Here is a 13,325-nt window from a genome sequence, read left to right on the forward strand (position 1 = left end):
GAATCACACATATTAAGATGTACGCATTGGTCAACAAAAGAATAAATATCCTTAATATTCATCCCCAACGATCCAATATGATTTAAATAAAAAGAACTTCGTCGATCATTTAAATGTGTAGAGTGTAATGACCAACGTCTCTTGATATACTTGGAGGAAATATTGTTTTGGGCACAGCATCCATTTTAAGAACATTTAAAATGTGACGGCAAAAATAATCAACCCACTCATACATTTTGCAGTTGCATGAAATTTTATTTGTTCTACGATTAACAATAACATCATTGAATCTTGGAATTAACTCATCAAAATAATAAAGATTTGCAATTCTGTCAATAGTCTCATCAATATTTGAAGTTTTCACACTTGTGTCCCCTATACAAAACTTTGTAATATCCTTCGAAAGTTTTTGTATTTTATAACTCAAACAGTATCTAGTAGCAGCTTTCATTTGACCTTGAATCTTAAAAAAAGCTGCACGAGTAAACACTTTACCTGCATGCTTCTCCATATGATGTTGCGTTTCAATTGCATGAGTAGTCTAAAGATACTCGTGATCATTCTTAGACTGCTCATATCGTAGAATTTCCATAGCAGTTTCAAAAAAAGATATAAATTCAACAAGAGTTGAACTCCTACTCATTAGTTGTTGAAAAACATGATTCTCACTCTCTGAACGAGAAGATGTTCTCATTAAATCAGACATATCCGAATCCCTAAAATAAGCTGGAATCCATTTTTGTCTAACATTAAACATGTCAATCAACCAATTATGATCATCAAGATTGTATTTATGGAGAATTGAAAACCAACGTCGATCAAATTCATCAGGATCCAACTTATCAGTCCAAACCATATTAGAAATATCAGATTTAAAACCCGCTTTAGATATTGCATGACCAACCTACATTTCGACAATGAATGAAAAACAAAATAAAGATACATATAAAATAAATTTTAAAAACAAGTGTATATTATATTAAGAATCAGTTTATATCGATAAAGTACCTTAGATGTAATTTTCTGTGTAATGTGCCACATACACAACCTATGCCTAGCTGTAAAAAACATAGCTTGAACCGCAATACACATTGAAGGATCTTGATTTGTCATTACAATTTGAGGTTCAACAGGAAAAGCTTTCTTGAAAGCCTTCAACAAACAATCATAAGAATGTATATTTTCCTTTGCTAAAAGACCGGCACCAAATGTAACACATTTAAAATGGTTATCAATACCAGTAAACGGTATAAACACCATGTCATACCTGATAAAACGTAAATTAAAAGTATTACAAAAACTAAACATATACATAAAAAGATTAATATATGATGATATCAATCTGCACACAGACTGGATACAAAAAAAATGAAAATTAAAAAAAAACAAACAAAAAAATAAATAACTAGATAATAATACATGTTAGTACGAAAAGTTGCATCAAAAGATACTACATCTCCAAAAGACTTATAATTTCGTTTTGAAGTTGCATTTGCCCAAAAAGCACCCGCTAACTCCTGACGTTCACCTTTAAGTTCAGTAAAACATTAAAAAAATTCAGGATTACAGTTCTTCTTAGTAGTTAACATCTGCACAAACATATCTTCATCCGCTTTCAAAATATACTTATTGACATCTCTTTTCCAATTCTTGCAATCATTTTTAGAAGCCCTAACAAGTTCATGATCACCATGAACTTTTTTCAACACTCTGTAACCTTTATTCGGTCTGATGCCCGATTGTCCTAACTGAAAAAAGCAATTTTGAGCATTGGAAAGTTTCCTTTGAGATTTTAAATGCTTGATATATTCTGGAGGGACCACAATATGGTTGTGTTTGTCTGTAAACTTAAAAAGCTGATATTTATTATCAGAATTAAGATTTATAAGAAAACAAGCACAACATCCAACTTTCTGTGATGGTCTTTTCCTTTTCTTTGGTTTCTTTTTCTTATTATCACTATTAAGAATCGACACTTCACCAAAGTCCGCATCAGGAATTTCAGCACTACATATCAAATCTTTTTTTTGGATTCTTATCTTTAACTTCTTTAAACCGTGTTTACTACAAAAAAATATTCCCTGAAGAATCTTCAACCCATTTTGAAGATGATTTAATAACTTCAAAACCTCCTTGAATAGCATACTCATTATAAAAAGTAAACACACTTTCAATATAATCAATCAACATCCCAATTAAAGGTTTAACGCTATCAGCAACCGTAGGGGTCCAAAACCTTGTCCCATCAGTATTTATAGATTGAACACCAACATAACAATTTTCTGGGACATAAATACCTATAAATGAAAAAAGTTGAAACATCTAGGTAAATAATATATCATATATCGAATTTGAATTTAGTAAATTCATATTAATCCAAGTACAGATTGATATTGTAGTGCACAGACTGAATAACACTGTGTACATAGACCGAAGTGAGTCCATCATACAGATTGCTATTCAATCTGTGCAGATAGACATTCAATATGTGCATATTGACATTCAATCTTTGTGCAGATTGACATTCAATCTCTGTGCAGATTGAAATACATATGAAAAAAAAACCCTGCATAAATTCACCTAAATAGATTGAAACAAATGCATCTATAAAATTCACCTAATTGTCCATCTAATGAATTCATCTTCGTCTATTATATATGAACTATGATGAAATTTCTAAGAACAAATTTAATCATTCTGTTTACTATTAGTGTATATAATCCAACTTCAATCTGTACATAGACTAAAGTGAGTCCATTATACAGATTGAATATCAATCTGCACATACTAACTATCAATTTTTTTTTAAAAACAGTACAAACTAACTTCAGTCTGTACATAGACTGAAATCGATGCTTTATACAGAATGAATATAATAACTGCACAAACTAAATCTCAATTAGTTTTCAGACTGATTACCTAAAATATAGAGATTTTACATATAGAATAAAGAATTTAAGTGAAAACAGAGTAAAATATGTACTCACAATCACCCTCTGAATCAATAAACTCGTAAACATCTAAGTCATTAGCTTCGACATCACCGTCTCAAAAATCATTATCGGCATTCGAATCAAACAACACAATACGATCTGACTCATTACCTTCATCATCTAGGTCGGGACGACCACCAGCGTCGTTTACGAATGTAAATTTTGTTTATGTGAATCTCCCATCGAATTCAATGAAAATCGATCGAATAACAAAAACTAATCGATACGAAGACTGTATTTTCGAATGATTTTATATCTAATCCCTAATTTGAATTGATGTGATAGGATGAAAATACCTTTAATGTGTAAACTGATAGTGGGAAAAAAATTGCAGGATTGCTGTGAAAATTATTTGGTGTTATGGGTTCTCTCCATTCTCTAGTTCTCTCAAGATCCTTTCACTATATATATATATATATATATATATATATATATATATATATATATATATATATATATATATATATATATATATATATATATATATATATACAATCAAGGGGGAAGTAACCAATTGTGAAGTACTTTTTGTCAAAATTTAGCCCGATTTAGAGTTTAGGGTTTAGAGTTTAGTGTTTTGGGTTTAGTCCCTAAACTCAAAACCCTAAACCCTATTTTGCCAGCTTTGAGGCTTTTACCCAAAAACAAATCCAAAACTCTAAACCATTCGTGTTAAAAACTCAATCTAAACCTTAAATCTAAACCCTAAACTCTAAATTTCTAAACCATAATATCTAAACCCTAATATCTATAACCTAATTTCTAAACCCTCAAAATACGCTCGAAAAACATGATAATTGTTATATATTATTTCTTCGAGCGTTTTCCCGCCAAAATAAAAAATTTATCACAAAGTGTCTTTTTTAAATGTTTATATTTTCATCCAATCTATAATGTTCGTGAACAAAGTTTTTTCAAAAAATGAAGAAAAAAAATTGATTCCCCCTACTTCCCCACAATTAGTTACTTCCCCATTGATCCTATATATATATATATATATATATATATATATATATATATATATATATATACACACACACATATATACATATATATACTAGTGAAATGACCTGTGGAACCATGAGTTTGTTTAAACGAAACAGTTTAATCATATGTTTTAGGTATTAAGTGAATGTAAATTCTAAAGTTACTTAGTTTAATGCCCCGTGGAACCACAGAATCCGACTAAGAAATCGTCAGCTGAACATTTCATCAAACACCTATAATGCATATTAAATAATTCACATCCAATCATAAGAGATAATATTGGTTGTTATATTATTTTAAAAGTGTAAATTAAAATATAAATTTATAATTGATTTTTCTTCTGTCTAGCTTTTATACCTTCTCGTACTCAATTCAAAATAATTAATTAAAAAAATTCAAAATTATTTAATTTTAATAATTAAAATAATTATTAATAAGATTTAATAATAATAATTAATTAATAAGATTTAATTTTAATTCAAAATTATTTTGATTAATGACATCACACACCATGCTTAGATTTTTTTCTTTTTATTTTTGATTTTTTCTTAACAAAGGAATTAGCCTAATAATGACATCATCATTATAGTATTTTAATATTAACTATAAGTATATATATATATATATATATATATATATATATATATATATATATAGGATATATTAAAATTAAAATTAGAAATGATACACAAGACAAAAAAACTGGCATGTGGCCAACTCATTGAACCAAAATATTTAGAAATTTGAAAATCAACTTTTTCATGCACTACCAATCATAATTGACGATTTTAAGGAAGGACAATAACTAATAAATTGTCATTTTGTGGTAATTCTCCATTACATTCGACGACATTGGGTGCGAAGATTTGGCAAGCGGTGGAATGGGTATGCGGTTATCTTATATGGAAAAATTGAAACCAAAAAGTTTTTAATAATAAATGTTGGAATCCACCGGTTGCCTTGAACGAGATACAATTAAAAACGTTCGATTGGATTGCGAAGCGATGAAAGATTAAAAACATCTATTGGCTTACTTGGTTAAACGATCCTCAAAGCTTTTTAAGTGCTAGTTCCTAAATGATAAGGTGTTAGACTACAATCTTTGTATTTTAGCATGGATCATTTAGGCTTGTATTCCTCAGTATGTTTTTTGTACAGCCACTGAGGGTTTTGTGAAAGGGTATATCCCTTGCTTGTACAACATGTATTTGTAATTCAATAATAATAATATTAAATTGCCTTTCAAAAAAAATATCATTTTTATATGGAATTTGCTACACACAACTTTTAGCGTTGTCATTAACGTGTATATAATACTTGTACATGTATGGTAGTCACAAATTGAATTTCTGTTATGGTTATTAAATTGTACAATCAATTATGCATGTTTACCACATTCTAGCTAGCGTTAACAATAGTAGGAGTTATGTTTTTTAACCATTTATTGCTTATTCTCGTTCACTTTTGACAAACGGTAGAGAGATAATTTTGTGGTGGTTTTGTTATTAGCTGTTGATTTTTCTGCCATATTAGATTTGACAACGGTTGGTAATTCTTGGTTTCTCTTCGCTATATTGTTTGTTAACGGTTTGTGTCACCATGATTGGAATTATCTTGAAATTAACTTTCCTTATTCGGTTACCTAATATTTTTTCGTGTTGTCCGACTGTGTTTATTGAGCTTCATCGATGTTTGGTCAACGATTTGGGGGTTTTCAAATTATGTGTCATTAGTGTTCTTCTTTAGTTGTCTGACGATGTTCTGCTTTCTTGGTTTACTTGGGATTTTCAATGATTTTTAGTTGGCGGTTAGCCTAGTTAGATGGGGGCATTTCAGTTAGCTTGCTTCTTCGATCACACTTGGATTACTTCACTCATTTTTTTGTTTGCTATTGTTTTCATGTTCTCCATCAGTTGGTCATAGGCTTATCACCATCAAATGAAGTTAGGCGAATCACTTTTTGATGGAGTTATAGGTGTTTATACAATAACTGGCGGTTAGTATGAGTATGAGGACATGCAAGTCACAGAGATTGAGATTGGGTGATTGTGGTTTTGGTTATATTCGCTGGCGATTCCCCGAAGGTAACAGTCAGGAGACTGTTTTACGCCACCGAAGCAAATGGTATAACATGATTGTGTTATTATGTGTGTATGGATTGAATGTGTAATGTTTCCTGCATTCTTTACCATTTATAAGTGGGATGGAATGGCTTTCTATACCAGTTCGCTAGTTCCCAATGTTTTTGGATCACTAGTTGACTTTCCCTTTTGGTAATCTTGCAGAGGAAAGTGAGCTTGTCCCCTTTCCTTTGTGGTACAGGCGTGCACCGAACTAGGAATAGTTTCGTTAGTCTTGACTTTGTAATTGACCGAGGTTTTGTGGGCTCTAAGCTCACTGTTGTTGCTCTGATTCCATGACCTCGTTCATTGTAGCTGAAGTTTCCTTCGTTCCATATATTGTAGCCATATCTTCCAAAGCAAACTTTGAAGCTGATAAACGGGCCGGAGGTGGGGTACACTATCAAGCCCCCCAGTTTAATTTTACGAAGCGATAATATCCACATATGAGCTTCGTTAAGTTAAACTTAATAATAATTACTTTTGCTGCATTGATTTGATAATTAACTGCGGCGTTTAATACTTTTGTCCCCGAAATTACCTTTTTGCCCTTAATGAGAGAATCTCGTCTGTCTTGAAGTGGAGGGTACGATCGTCCGATGGCTTGCGGTTACCGAGGGTGCTCTGCAGTTTGATTTGATAGTCGATCTTCTCTTTCCCTTAAGGTTTTAACCTTTCCTCTTCTCCCTCTTATTTGTGCTTAATTTCCATTCAAACTTTCACTTTTCTGGAAACCTTTCTTCTTCGCATACTAAGGTACTCTCAATTTCTTCTTACGTTTTTCTTTTTTGTTTATTATTACCATGTCTAAACATGGTATTAAGGCCTCTTTTAGCGATGTTAATCCCTCCTTGCTGTCGTATCTGATTGAGATGCTTGGTTTGAAATCTGGTGATATCGTTATTCCGGCTAGTGATAAGCACATCTTGAATCCTCCTAAGGGTTACATTGGCGTGTATACCCAATTGTTTACCGAGTGTAACGTTAGGGTTCCTTTTTCTTCTTTCCTCCTCGGTGTTTTAGACCACTTTAAAGTGAATATTTCTGTTTTTCATCCTTTGGCTGTGAAAAAGGTTATGGCTTTTGAGGTAATGTGTAGGGCTTATGGTGGTGAACCTTCTGTTGATCTTTTTCGCCACTTCTTTCGCACTGGTGATACCAGTGATTGGGTTACTATTCAAAAATGAAAGAGTAGGAGAGGTGCTCCTCCTCCTATTTATTGCTTTGCTTCACAATTTCCTGATGTTCGTAATTGAAAGTGTTCCTTCATTTTTCTGAAAAAATCCTTTCTGCATCCGAAAGATTATCCTTTCATTTATGATCCTGAGAGGGCGTTTGTTCCTAAGGAATACAAGGATCCTATCCCTTTTGTTCCTGAAGATGATGCTTTGTTTAGGAGGATTTGTAACCATCCCATCATACCTTCTACTTACCCAGATGCTATTATGTTTAAGTTAGGGATGGCACCTGAATGGGAGGAGGGTACTGTTACTCCCGTGTTCTTTTATGGGGAGCAGGGTATGTTTCGTTTTTGTTTCTGTGTATCATTGTTTGCCTCTCTAACTGCTTACATTTTTCTGTTGTGCTTTTGACAGAGATGTCTTTGAGAAATGTTGTCAAGGCCCAAGGGTTGAAGGAGTATACTGTTGCTGTCCAAGCTAGATCAACTGTTGTTAAGGATCTTGGATCCCCCACTTGTTCTGGTTTTATGGAGATATCCAGTAAGCCAAAGGCTGATCATGTCAAAGTGAGTTCGTCGAAGGTCAATACTAAAGAAAAATCAAAGCGAGTGGAAGCTCCTATTGATGTAGATACTCAAGATGACCAACCTCTTGCATCCCTTGCTCCTGGAGTTGGGGCCAGGGTAGTATAACATCACAAAGCTAAAGGTGTGATGAAGCGGAAGACCCATCCTGATGTTACTTCTGTGAAAAAGCAAAAGTTCGGCCAGCTTCAAGATGAAGCAAGTGATGACATTGTTACCGCTAACCCTTTGTTTGGTATGCTTTACTTCAGCTTTTGCTTTGTTGGATCTTTCTTGCTTGTTATTTATTTCTTCGTTTGTTTGTAGGTCTGCCTGTGTACTCTGAAGTTCCTACTCCAAATAACTGCTTTGATCTCATTGATAGTCTCGTTCCTGATAACTGGGGGAATTGCTTTGCTGATGATATGAAAAGTTTTCATGATGCCTACTCTGTTATCAACTTTCAAGCTGTTTCTATGGGTCATATTGCTTCTTCCCTCTTACAGAAGCGTACTGCTGAGCTTGAATCTCTGAGAGAGCATCATGTTTCTATGGCTGAGAGGGTTAAGATGCTTGAGAAGCAGATATTAATGGCTCCTAGCTATGAAGAGGATCTGAAGGCTGCTCGTGATGAAATAGCAGGTTTACAGAAGCAGGTTAAGGTGGGCGAGGTTCAGAAAATTGCCATTGCTGACGAGTTAAAAGACTACAAGAAGCGTTGTGAGGTGTTGAAGTGTGATTATTCTCAAGTTGTTTCTCAGGTTATTCCCCATGCCTGTCAGCAATTACTGAAAAGTGCAGATTTTGGGCAATTTTTTTGGTAACGTAGTGTTAGCTTCTAAAGTTCAGGCCAGGTGTGAAGTGATAGGAGATTTGGCGTCTAAGTGAGTTGTGCAGCTTGCTGACTTTGCCGATTATACTGACCAGGGAAAGGCGATGGTTGACTCTGCTTTTGATGAGCTTGAGCAAGCTGATTTTGATTACGTCAAGACCATCTCAGCCAAGATTGATGCCAAACCAAGTGAGCTTTTGAAAACTCTTGCTACTGTTGTGCTTGCGGTTCATGAAGATGATGAAGAAACTCTCCTTGAGGTTCCTGAAGCTATGGGGGAGTCTGGAAAGGTTGATGCTCCCATTAATTAGTTGCTGTTTGTAAATGTTTGAAACAATTATCTTCTTTTGTTTGGCCTAGGTGCATGGGCTTTATTGCCCTTTTGAACAATGGTCATGTATGACATAACTCTTAGTTCGTTTAATTTTAGCATGCTTTTATTTATGTGTTACCATGGATTTTTATCCTGCTTGGATGGGTAAAAACTCTCTACCTTGCAGGATGGTGGGGCAGTGATCACTTTTAAGGAAAACTTGTTTCCTTACGTCGAGTGTGTTTAAGCATATTTTGCTTCGTTGCTCGGTATAGTGTGGATTATGACAGGGTTATTTTGCTTGCCTGCTATCATTTTTCTCACATAATGCTCCGTATGGAACTTTAATTTTGTTAAGACATTAATTTATCAAAAGTAGTTGAGAAATTCATTAAGTCTCGTGTAGGAAGTTTATAGACTTCGACTACCAATATTGCATCTTTCAACTGCATGTTACAAAATAAAAAGTACAAGACTTCTAATGATAAAACTTCTTAAGGTTGGTTGCATTCCATGCCCTTGGTATTGGTTTACCAGTTGTTGTTTCCAGCTTGTAGGAGCCTTTTCCCAATACTTGTGCAATCACATAGGGGCCTTCCCAATTTGGTCCCAATTTTTCTTCGTATTCCACCTTGCTTGCACTGTTTAGCCTTAGGACATATTCTCCTACTTTGAAAGTTGAGGGCTTTACTCTTTTGTTGTAGTACCCTTCAATCATTCTTTTGTATGAGGCTTCTCGAATCACAGCTGCTTCTCTTCTCTCTTCAAGCAGATCCAAGTTAACTCGAAGGTTTTCTTCGTTGTTTTCATTGTTCGCTGTTCTTTTTGTCAGCACTTGTATTTCTGCGGGGAGAACGGCTTCTGTTCCATATGCAAGGCTGTAGGGGGTTTCATCATTACTTCGTTTTGGAGTTGTTCTATGTGCCCACAGCACCAGGGAAGCTCATCGACCCACCCCTTTCTGCATTTACCCAAGCGTTTCTCTATCCCTTTGATTATGTCTCGGTTTGTTACCTCCACATGTCCATTTCCTTGGGGATGATATACCGAGGTGAAGCTTTGCTAGATTTTCAATTGTTTGCAGAATTTTGGGAATATTCCCTCTGCGAATTATTTCCCATTGTCTGATACTATTTCCTGGGGGACTCCGAACCTGCATACAATGTGTTCCCAGACAAATTTCTCTATCTGCTTACCGGTGATTGTTGCCAACAGTTTTGCTTCGGCTCACTTGGTGAAGTAATCAATTGCTACCAGTAGGAATCTTGGGCTTCCTGGTGTATCACTGATGGGTCCGACTATGTCTATTCCCCATTTCACAAACGGTCACGCAGATGTGACAAAGATTAGTTCTTGCTTGGGCAGCCTTGGGACATTTGAGTGGATTTGACAAGACTCACAAGTTTGCAGTACCATCGTGGTGTCATGGTGCATTGTAGGCCAATAGTATCCTAGTCTCATGATTTTGGCGACTACGGACCTTGGACCCGCGTGTAAACCACATATCCCTTCGTGCATCTCTTGGATTATGATAGTTTCTTGCTTTGGCCCTACGCATCGAAGCCATAGGGTGAGAAAGTATCTTCGATATAGTGCTCTGTTCATCATTTTGTACGAAGGTGCCTTTATCCTTATCTTCCTTGCTTCGTTTCTATCCTCTGGTAGTTTCCCTGTCTCGAGATATGCTTGTAGCGGAGTCATCCATGTCACCTCATCTTCTTGTATGAGGTCATTGACTTCTTCTTCTAAGATTGATTTCTTTTCTAGCACCTCCACCAAGACTTCTTTTGCGAGGTGCTCAAATGTTAGCGAAGCGAGTTTGCTCAGTGCGTCTGTCTTCTTATTTTGACTTCTTCGAACATGCTCTATGTCGAAACTCTTGAAGCTTTCGATCAGTTCTTTTGCTTTTGACAAGTACTGTTGGATGGTGGGTTGCTTTGCTTCAAAGGTGCCCTTGATCTGGTTGCACACTAGCTATGAATCAACGAAGGCTCGGAGATGAAGGATTTTCAATTCCTTCGCCATTCTCAACCCTGCTAGTAGAGCTTCGTACTCTGCTTCGTTGTTGGTTGTGTCAAATTCGAAACGGAGTGCATAAGTGAACTCTTTTCCTTCGGGATTTACTAACATTAGACCAGCACCAGATCCATCGGAACTTGATGCACCGTCGGTGTACAACTTCCACTCTTCATTTTTGATCTTTGGGGTGATGACTTGGGTTGAGTTCTTCGTGTCTTCTTCATTTACACTATCTGTTTCGGCGATGAAATCTGCTAGAACTTGTCCTTTGATTGCATGCCTGACTCGGAACTCAATGTCATGTTCTCCTAACTCAATGGCCCATTTGGCCATTCTCCCCAATTTTTCAGGTTTCGAGAGCACTTACCTGATTGGTTTATTTGTAAGCACCACTATCTAATGTGCTTGGAAGTACCTTCGGAGTTTCCTAGCTGTGTGGACGAATGCTAGAGTGAGCTTCTCTAGTTCTGGATAATTTAGCTCAGCTCCTTGAAGTACTCGGCTAACAAAGTATATTGGTACTTGTGTTCTCTCTCGTTCGGTGATCAATACTATGCTGATGCACTCTTTCGAAGTAGCCAAGTATATGAAGAGTGTTTCTCCTTCTTCGGGTGAGGTTAAGGTAGGTAGTTTGGCGATGTATTCCTTCATTTCAACGAATGACTTCTCCGCTTCTTCATTCCAGACAATTTTCTTTTTGCCCAAGCATCCCTTTAGAATTTTGAAAAAGGGTAGTTGTTTCTCTGCTCCCCTTGATACGAATCTGCTGAGCGACGCTAGCTTTCCATTTAGGTTCTGCATGTCTTTTATGGTTGCTGGAGTTTGGAGTTGTTTTAATTTGTCCACCTTTTCTGGATTTGCCTGGATCCCCTTTCTGGTGATGTAATACCTAAGAAATTTTCCTTCTTCAACTCCGAAGGAACATTTCTTCGGGTTAAGCTTCATGTTTATCGCCCGGAGCTTATCAAAAGTTTCCTGGATATCCTCTATTAAATTCTCCTCCTTCCGACTTTTGATTACCATGTCATCTACATAGGCTTCCAGATTTCTTCCCAGCTGATTGTGAAAGGCATTGTCGACTAACCTTTGATAAGTTGCCCCTGCGTTTTTTAGACCGAAGGGCATCTTTTGATAACAATAGATTCCCTTGCTGGTGAAGAAAGATGTTTTTTCTTCGTCCTCCTTAGCCATTTTGATTTGATGGTACCCTTTGTAAGCATCTAGGAAGCTTTTGTATCGGTACCCGGTTAGGGATTCGACTTTCCAATCGATTTCGGGTAGAGGGTAACAATCCTTAGGACAGGCTTTGTTGATGTTGGTGAAATCGACGCACATTCTCCATCCTCCGTCTGACTTTTTTACCATTACGGGATTTGCGACCCACGAGGGATATTTTGCTTCGCGAATTATTCCTACTTTTAACAGGCCTTCTACTTCTTTACAAGCCGCTTCATCCCTCTCCGGTGCTAAATTTTGCTTTTTCTGATGCACTGGTTCGAGGTGTTTGTGCTCATTGAGCCGATGCTCCGTTACGAAGGGCGACCCTTGCACGTTGATGGTTCGTGGTATCCCGGTCATGTCGCTATTCTCCCAAGCAAATACATCCACATTGGCTTATAGTAACTTCCGGAGCTTTTGCTTGGTGGATGCTGGCAAGTTTTTTCCTATGCTGATCTGTTGATCCTGAAACATCGGGTTTACTGATATCTTTTCTACTTGGGGATCCTCCTCCAAAGCTTCTAGGACACATTCGGTTGGTTCTTTCATTGTTTCTTTTATGGCTAAGATTACCTTGTTCCTATCGTATGTTGATGCGAGGGTGCCGATCCCCTCGTGGGTATAGAATTTGACCATTTGATGAACCGTGGATACGATTATGCCCATCTTTTTCATAGCTACCCTCCCGACCAGGATGTTGTGTGGGGAGTTTGCTCGGACTACCACGAAATCAATGGTTTCTGTTCTTGCTAGTGGTGGTTCCCCTATTGTGAAGTCGAGATCAATTTCTCCGATGGGCCAACACCTTTCTCCGGAGAATCCAACTAAGGGCACTCTTGGGGTACCTAACCGCGCTCTGATAGCGGGATTTAACCTTTCGAAGCAATGTTCGTACATCACGTCGCAAGCACTTCCACTGTCGAGGTATATCCTTCGTACCTCTCTGTTAAAAATCTTTCCATTTATGGTGACCGGTAGGTCCGAAGGACATATGGTATCGAGAGCTGGGAATGACACTTCACTCCATTCTCTGGCGATACGGCATCTTTCTCTTTTCTTGTAAGGTTGGTATGAATCTATGGCTAGGATTGCATTTTCT

At 36.6% G+C, this 13,325-nt stretch overlaps 2 protein-coding genes across 2 annotated transcripts; both read right to left on the reverse strand.

Moving 5' to 3' along the window:
• Window positions 1-541: 541 nt before the first annotated feature.
• Window positions 542-2,150, reverse strand: LOC139869185 (protein FAR1-RELATED SEQUENCE 5-like). The gene is made up of 4 exons (XM_071857507.1): window positions 1,600-2,150; window positions 1,351-1,353; window positions 1,009-1,267; window positions 542-904 (listed from the first exon to the last, which is right to left on the reverse strand). The coding sequence occupies exons 1-4, from the start codon at window positions 2,148-2,150 to the stop codon at window positions 542-544; spliced, it is 1,176 nt and encodes a 391-aa protein (XP_071713608.1).
• A 7,317-nt stretch (window positions 2,151-9,467) lies between these two features.
• LOC139869186 (uncharacterized) lies at window positions 9,468-11,341 on the reverse strand. Its single transcript, XM_071857508.1, has 4 exons — window positions 11,012-11,341; window positions 10,403-10,963; window positions 9,961-10,142; window positions 9,468-9,867 (listed from the first exon to the last, which is right to left on the reverse strand). Exons 1-4 carry the CDS (start codon window positions 11,339-11,341, stop codon window positions 9,468-9,470), a joined length of 1,473 nt encoding a protein of 490 aa, XP_071713609.1.
• Window positions 11,342-13,325: the final 1,984 nt, after the last annotated feature.

The sequence above is a fragment of the Rutidosis leptorrhynchoides genome, chromosome 9, assembly GCF_046630445.1.
Source record: "Rutidosis leptorrhynchoides isolate AG116_Rl617_1_P2 chromosome 9, CSIRO_AGI_Rlap_v1, whole genome shotgun sequence".
In the NCBI taxonomy this organism is placed as follows: Eukaryota; Viridiplantae; Streptophyta; class Magnoliopsida; order Asterales; family Asteraceae; genus Rutidosis; species Rutidosis leptorrhynchoides.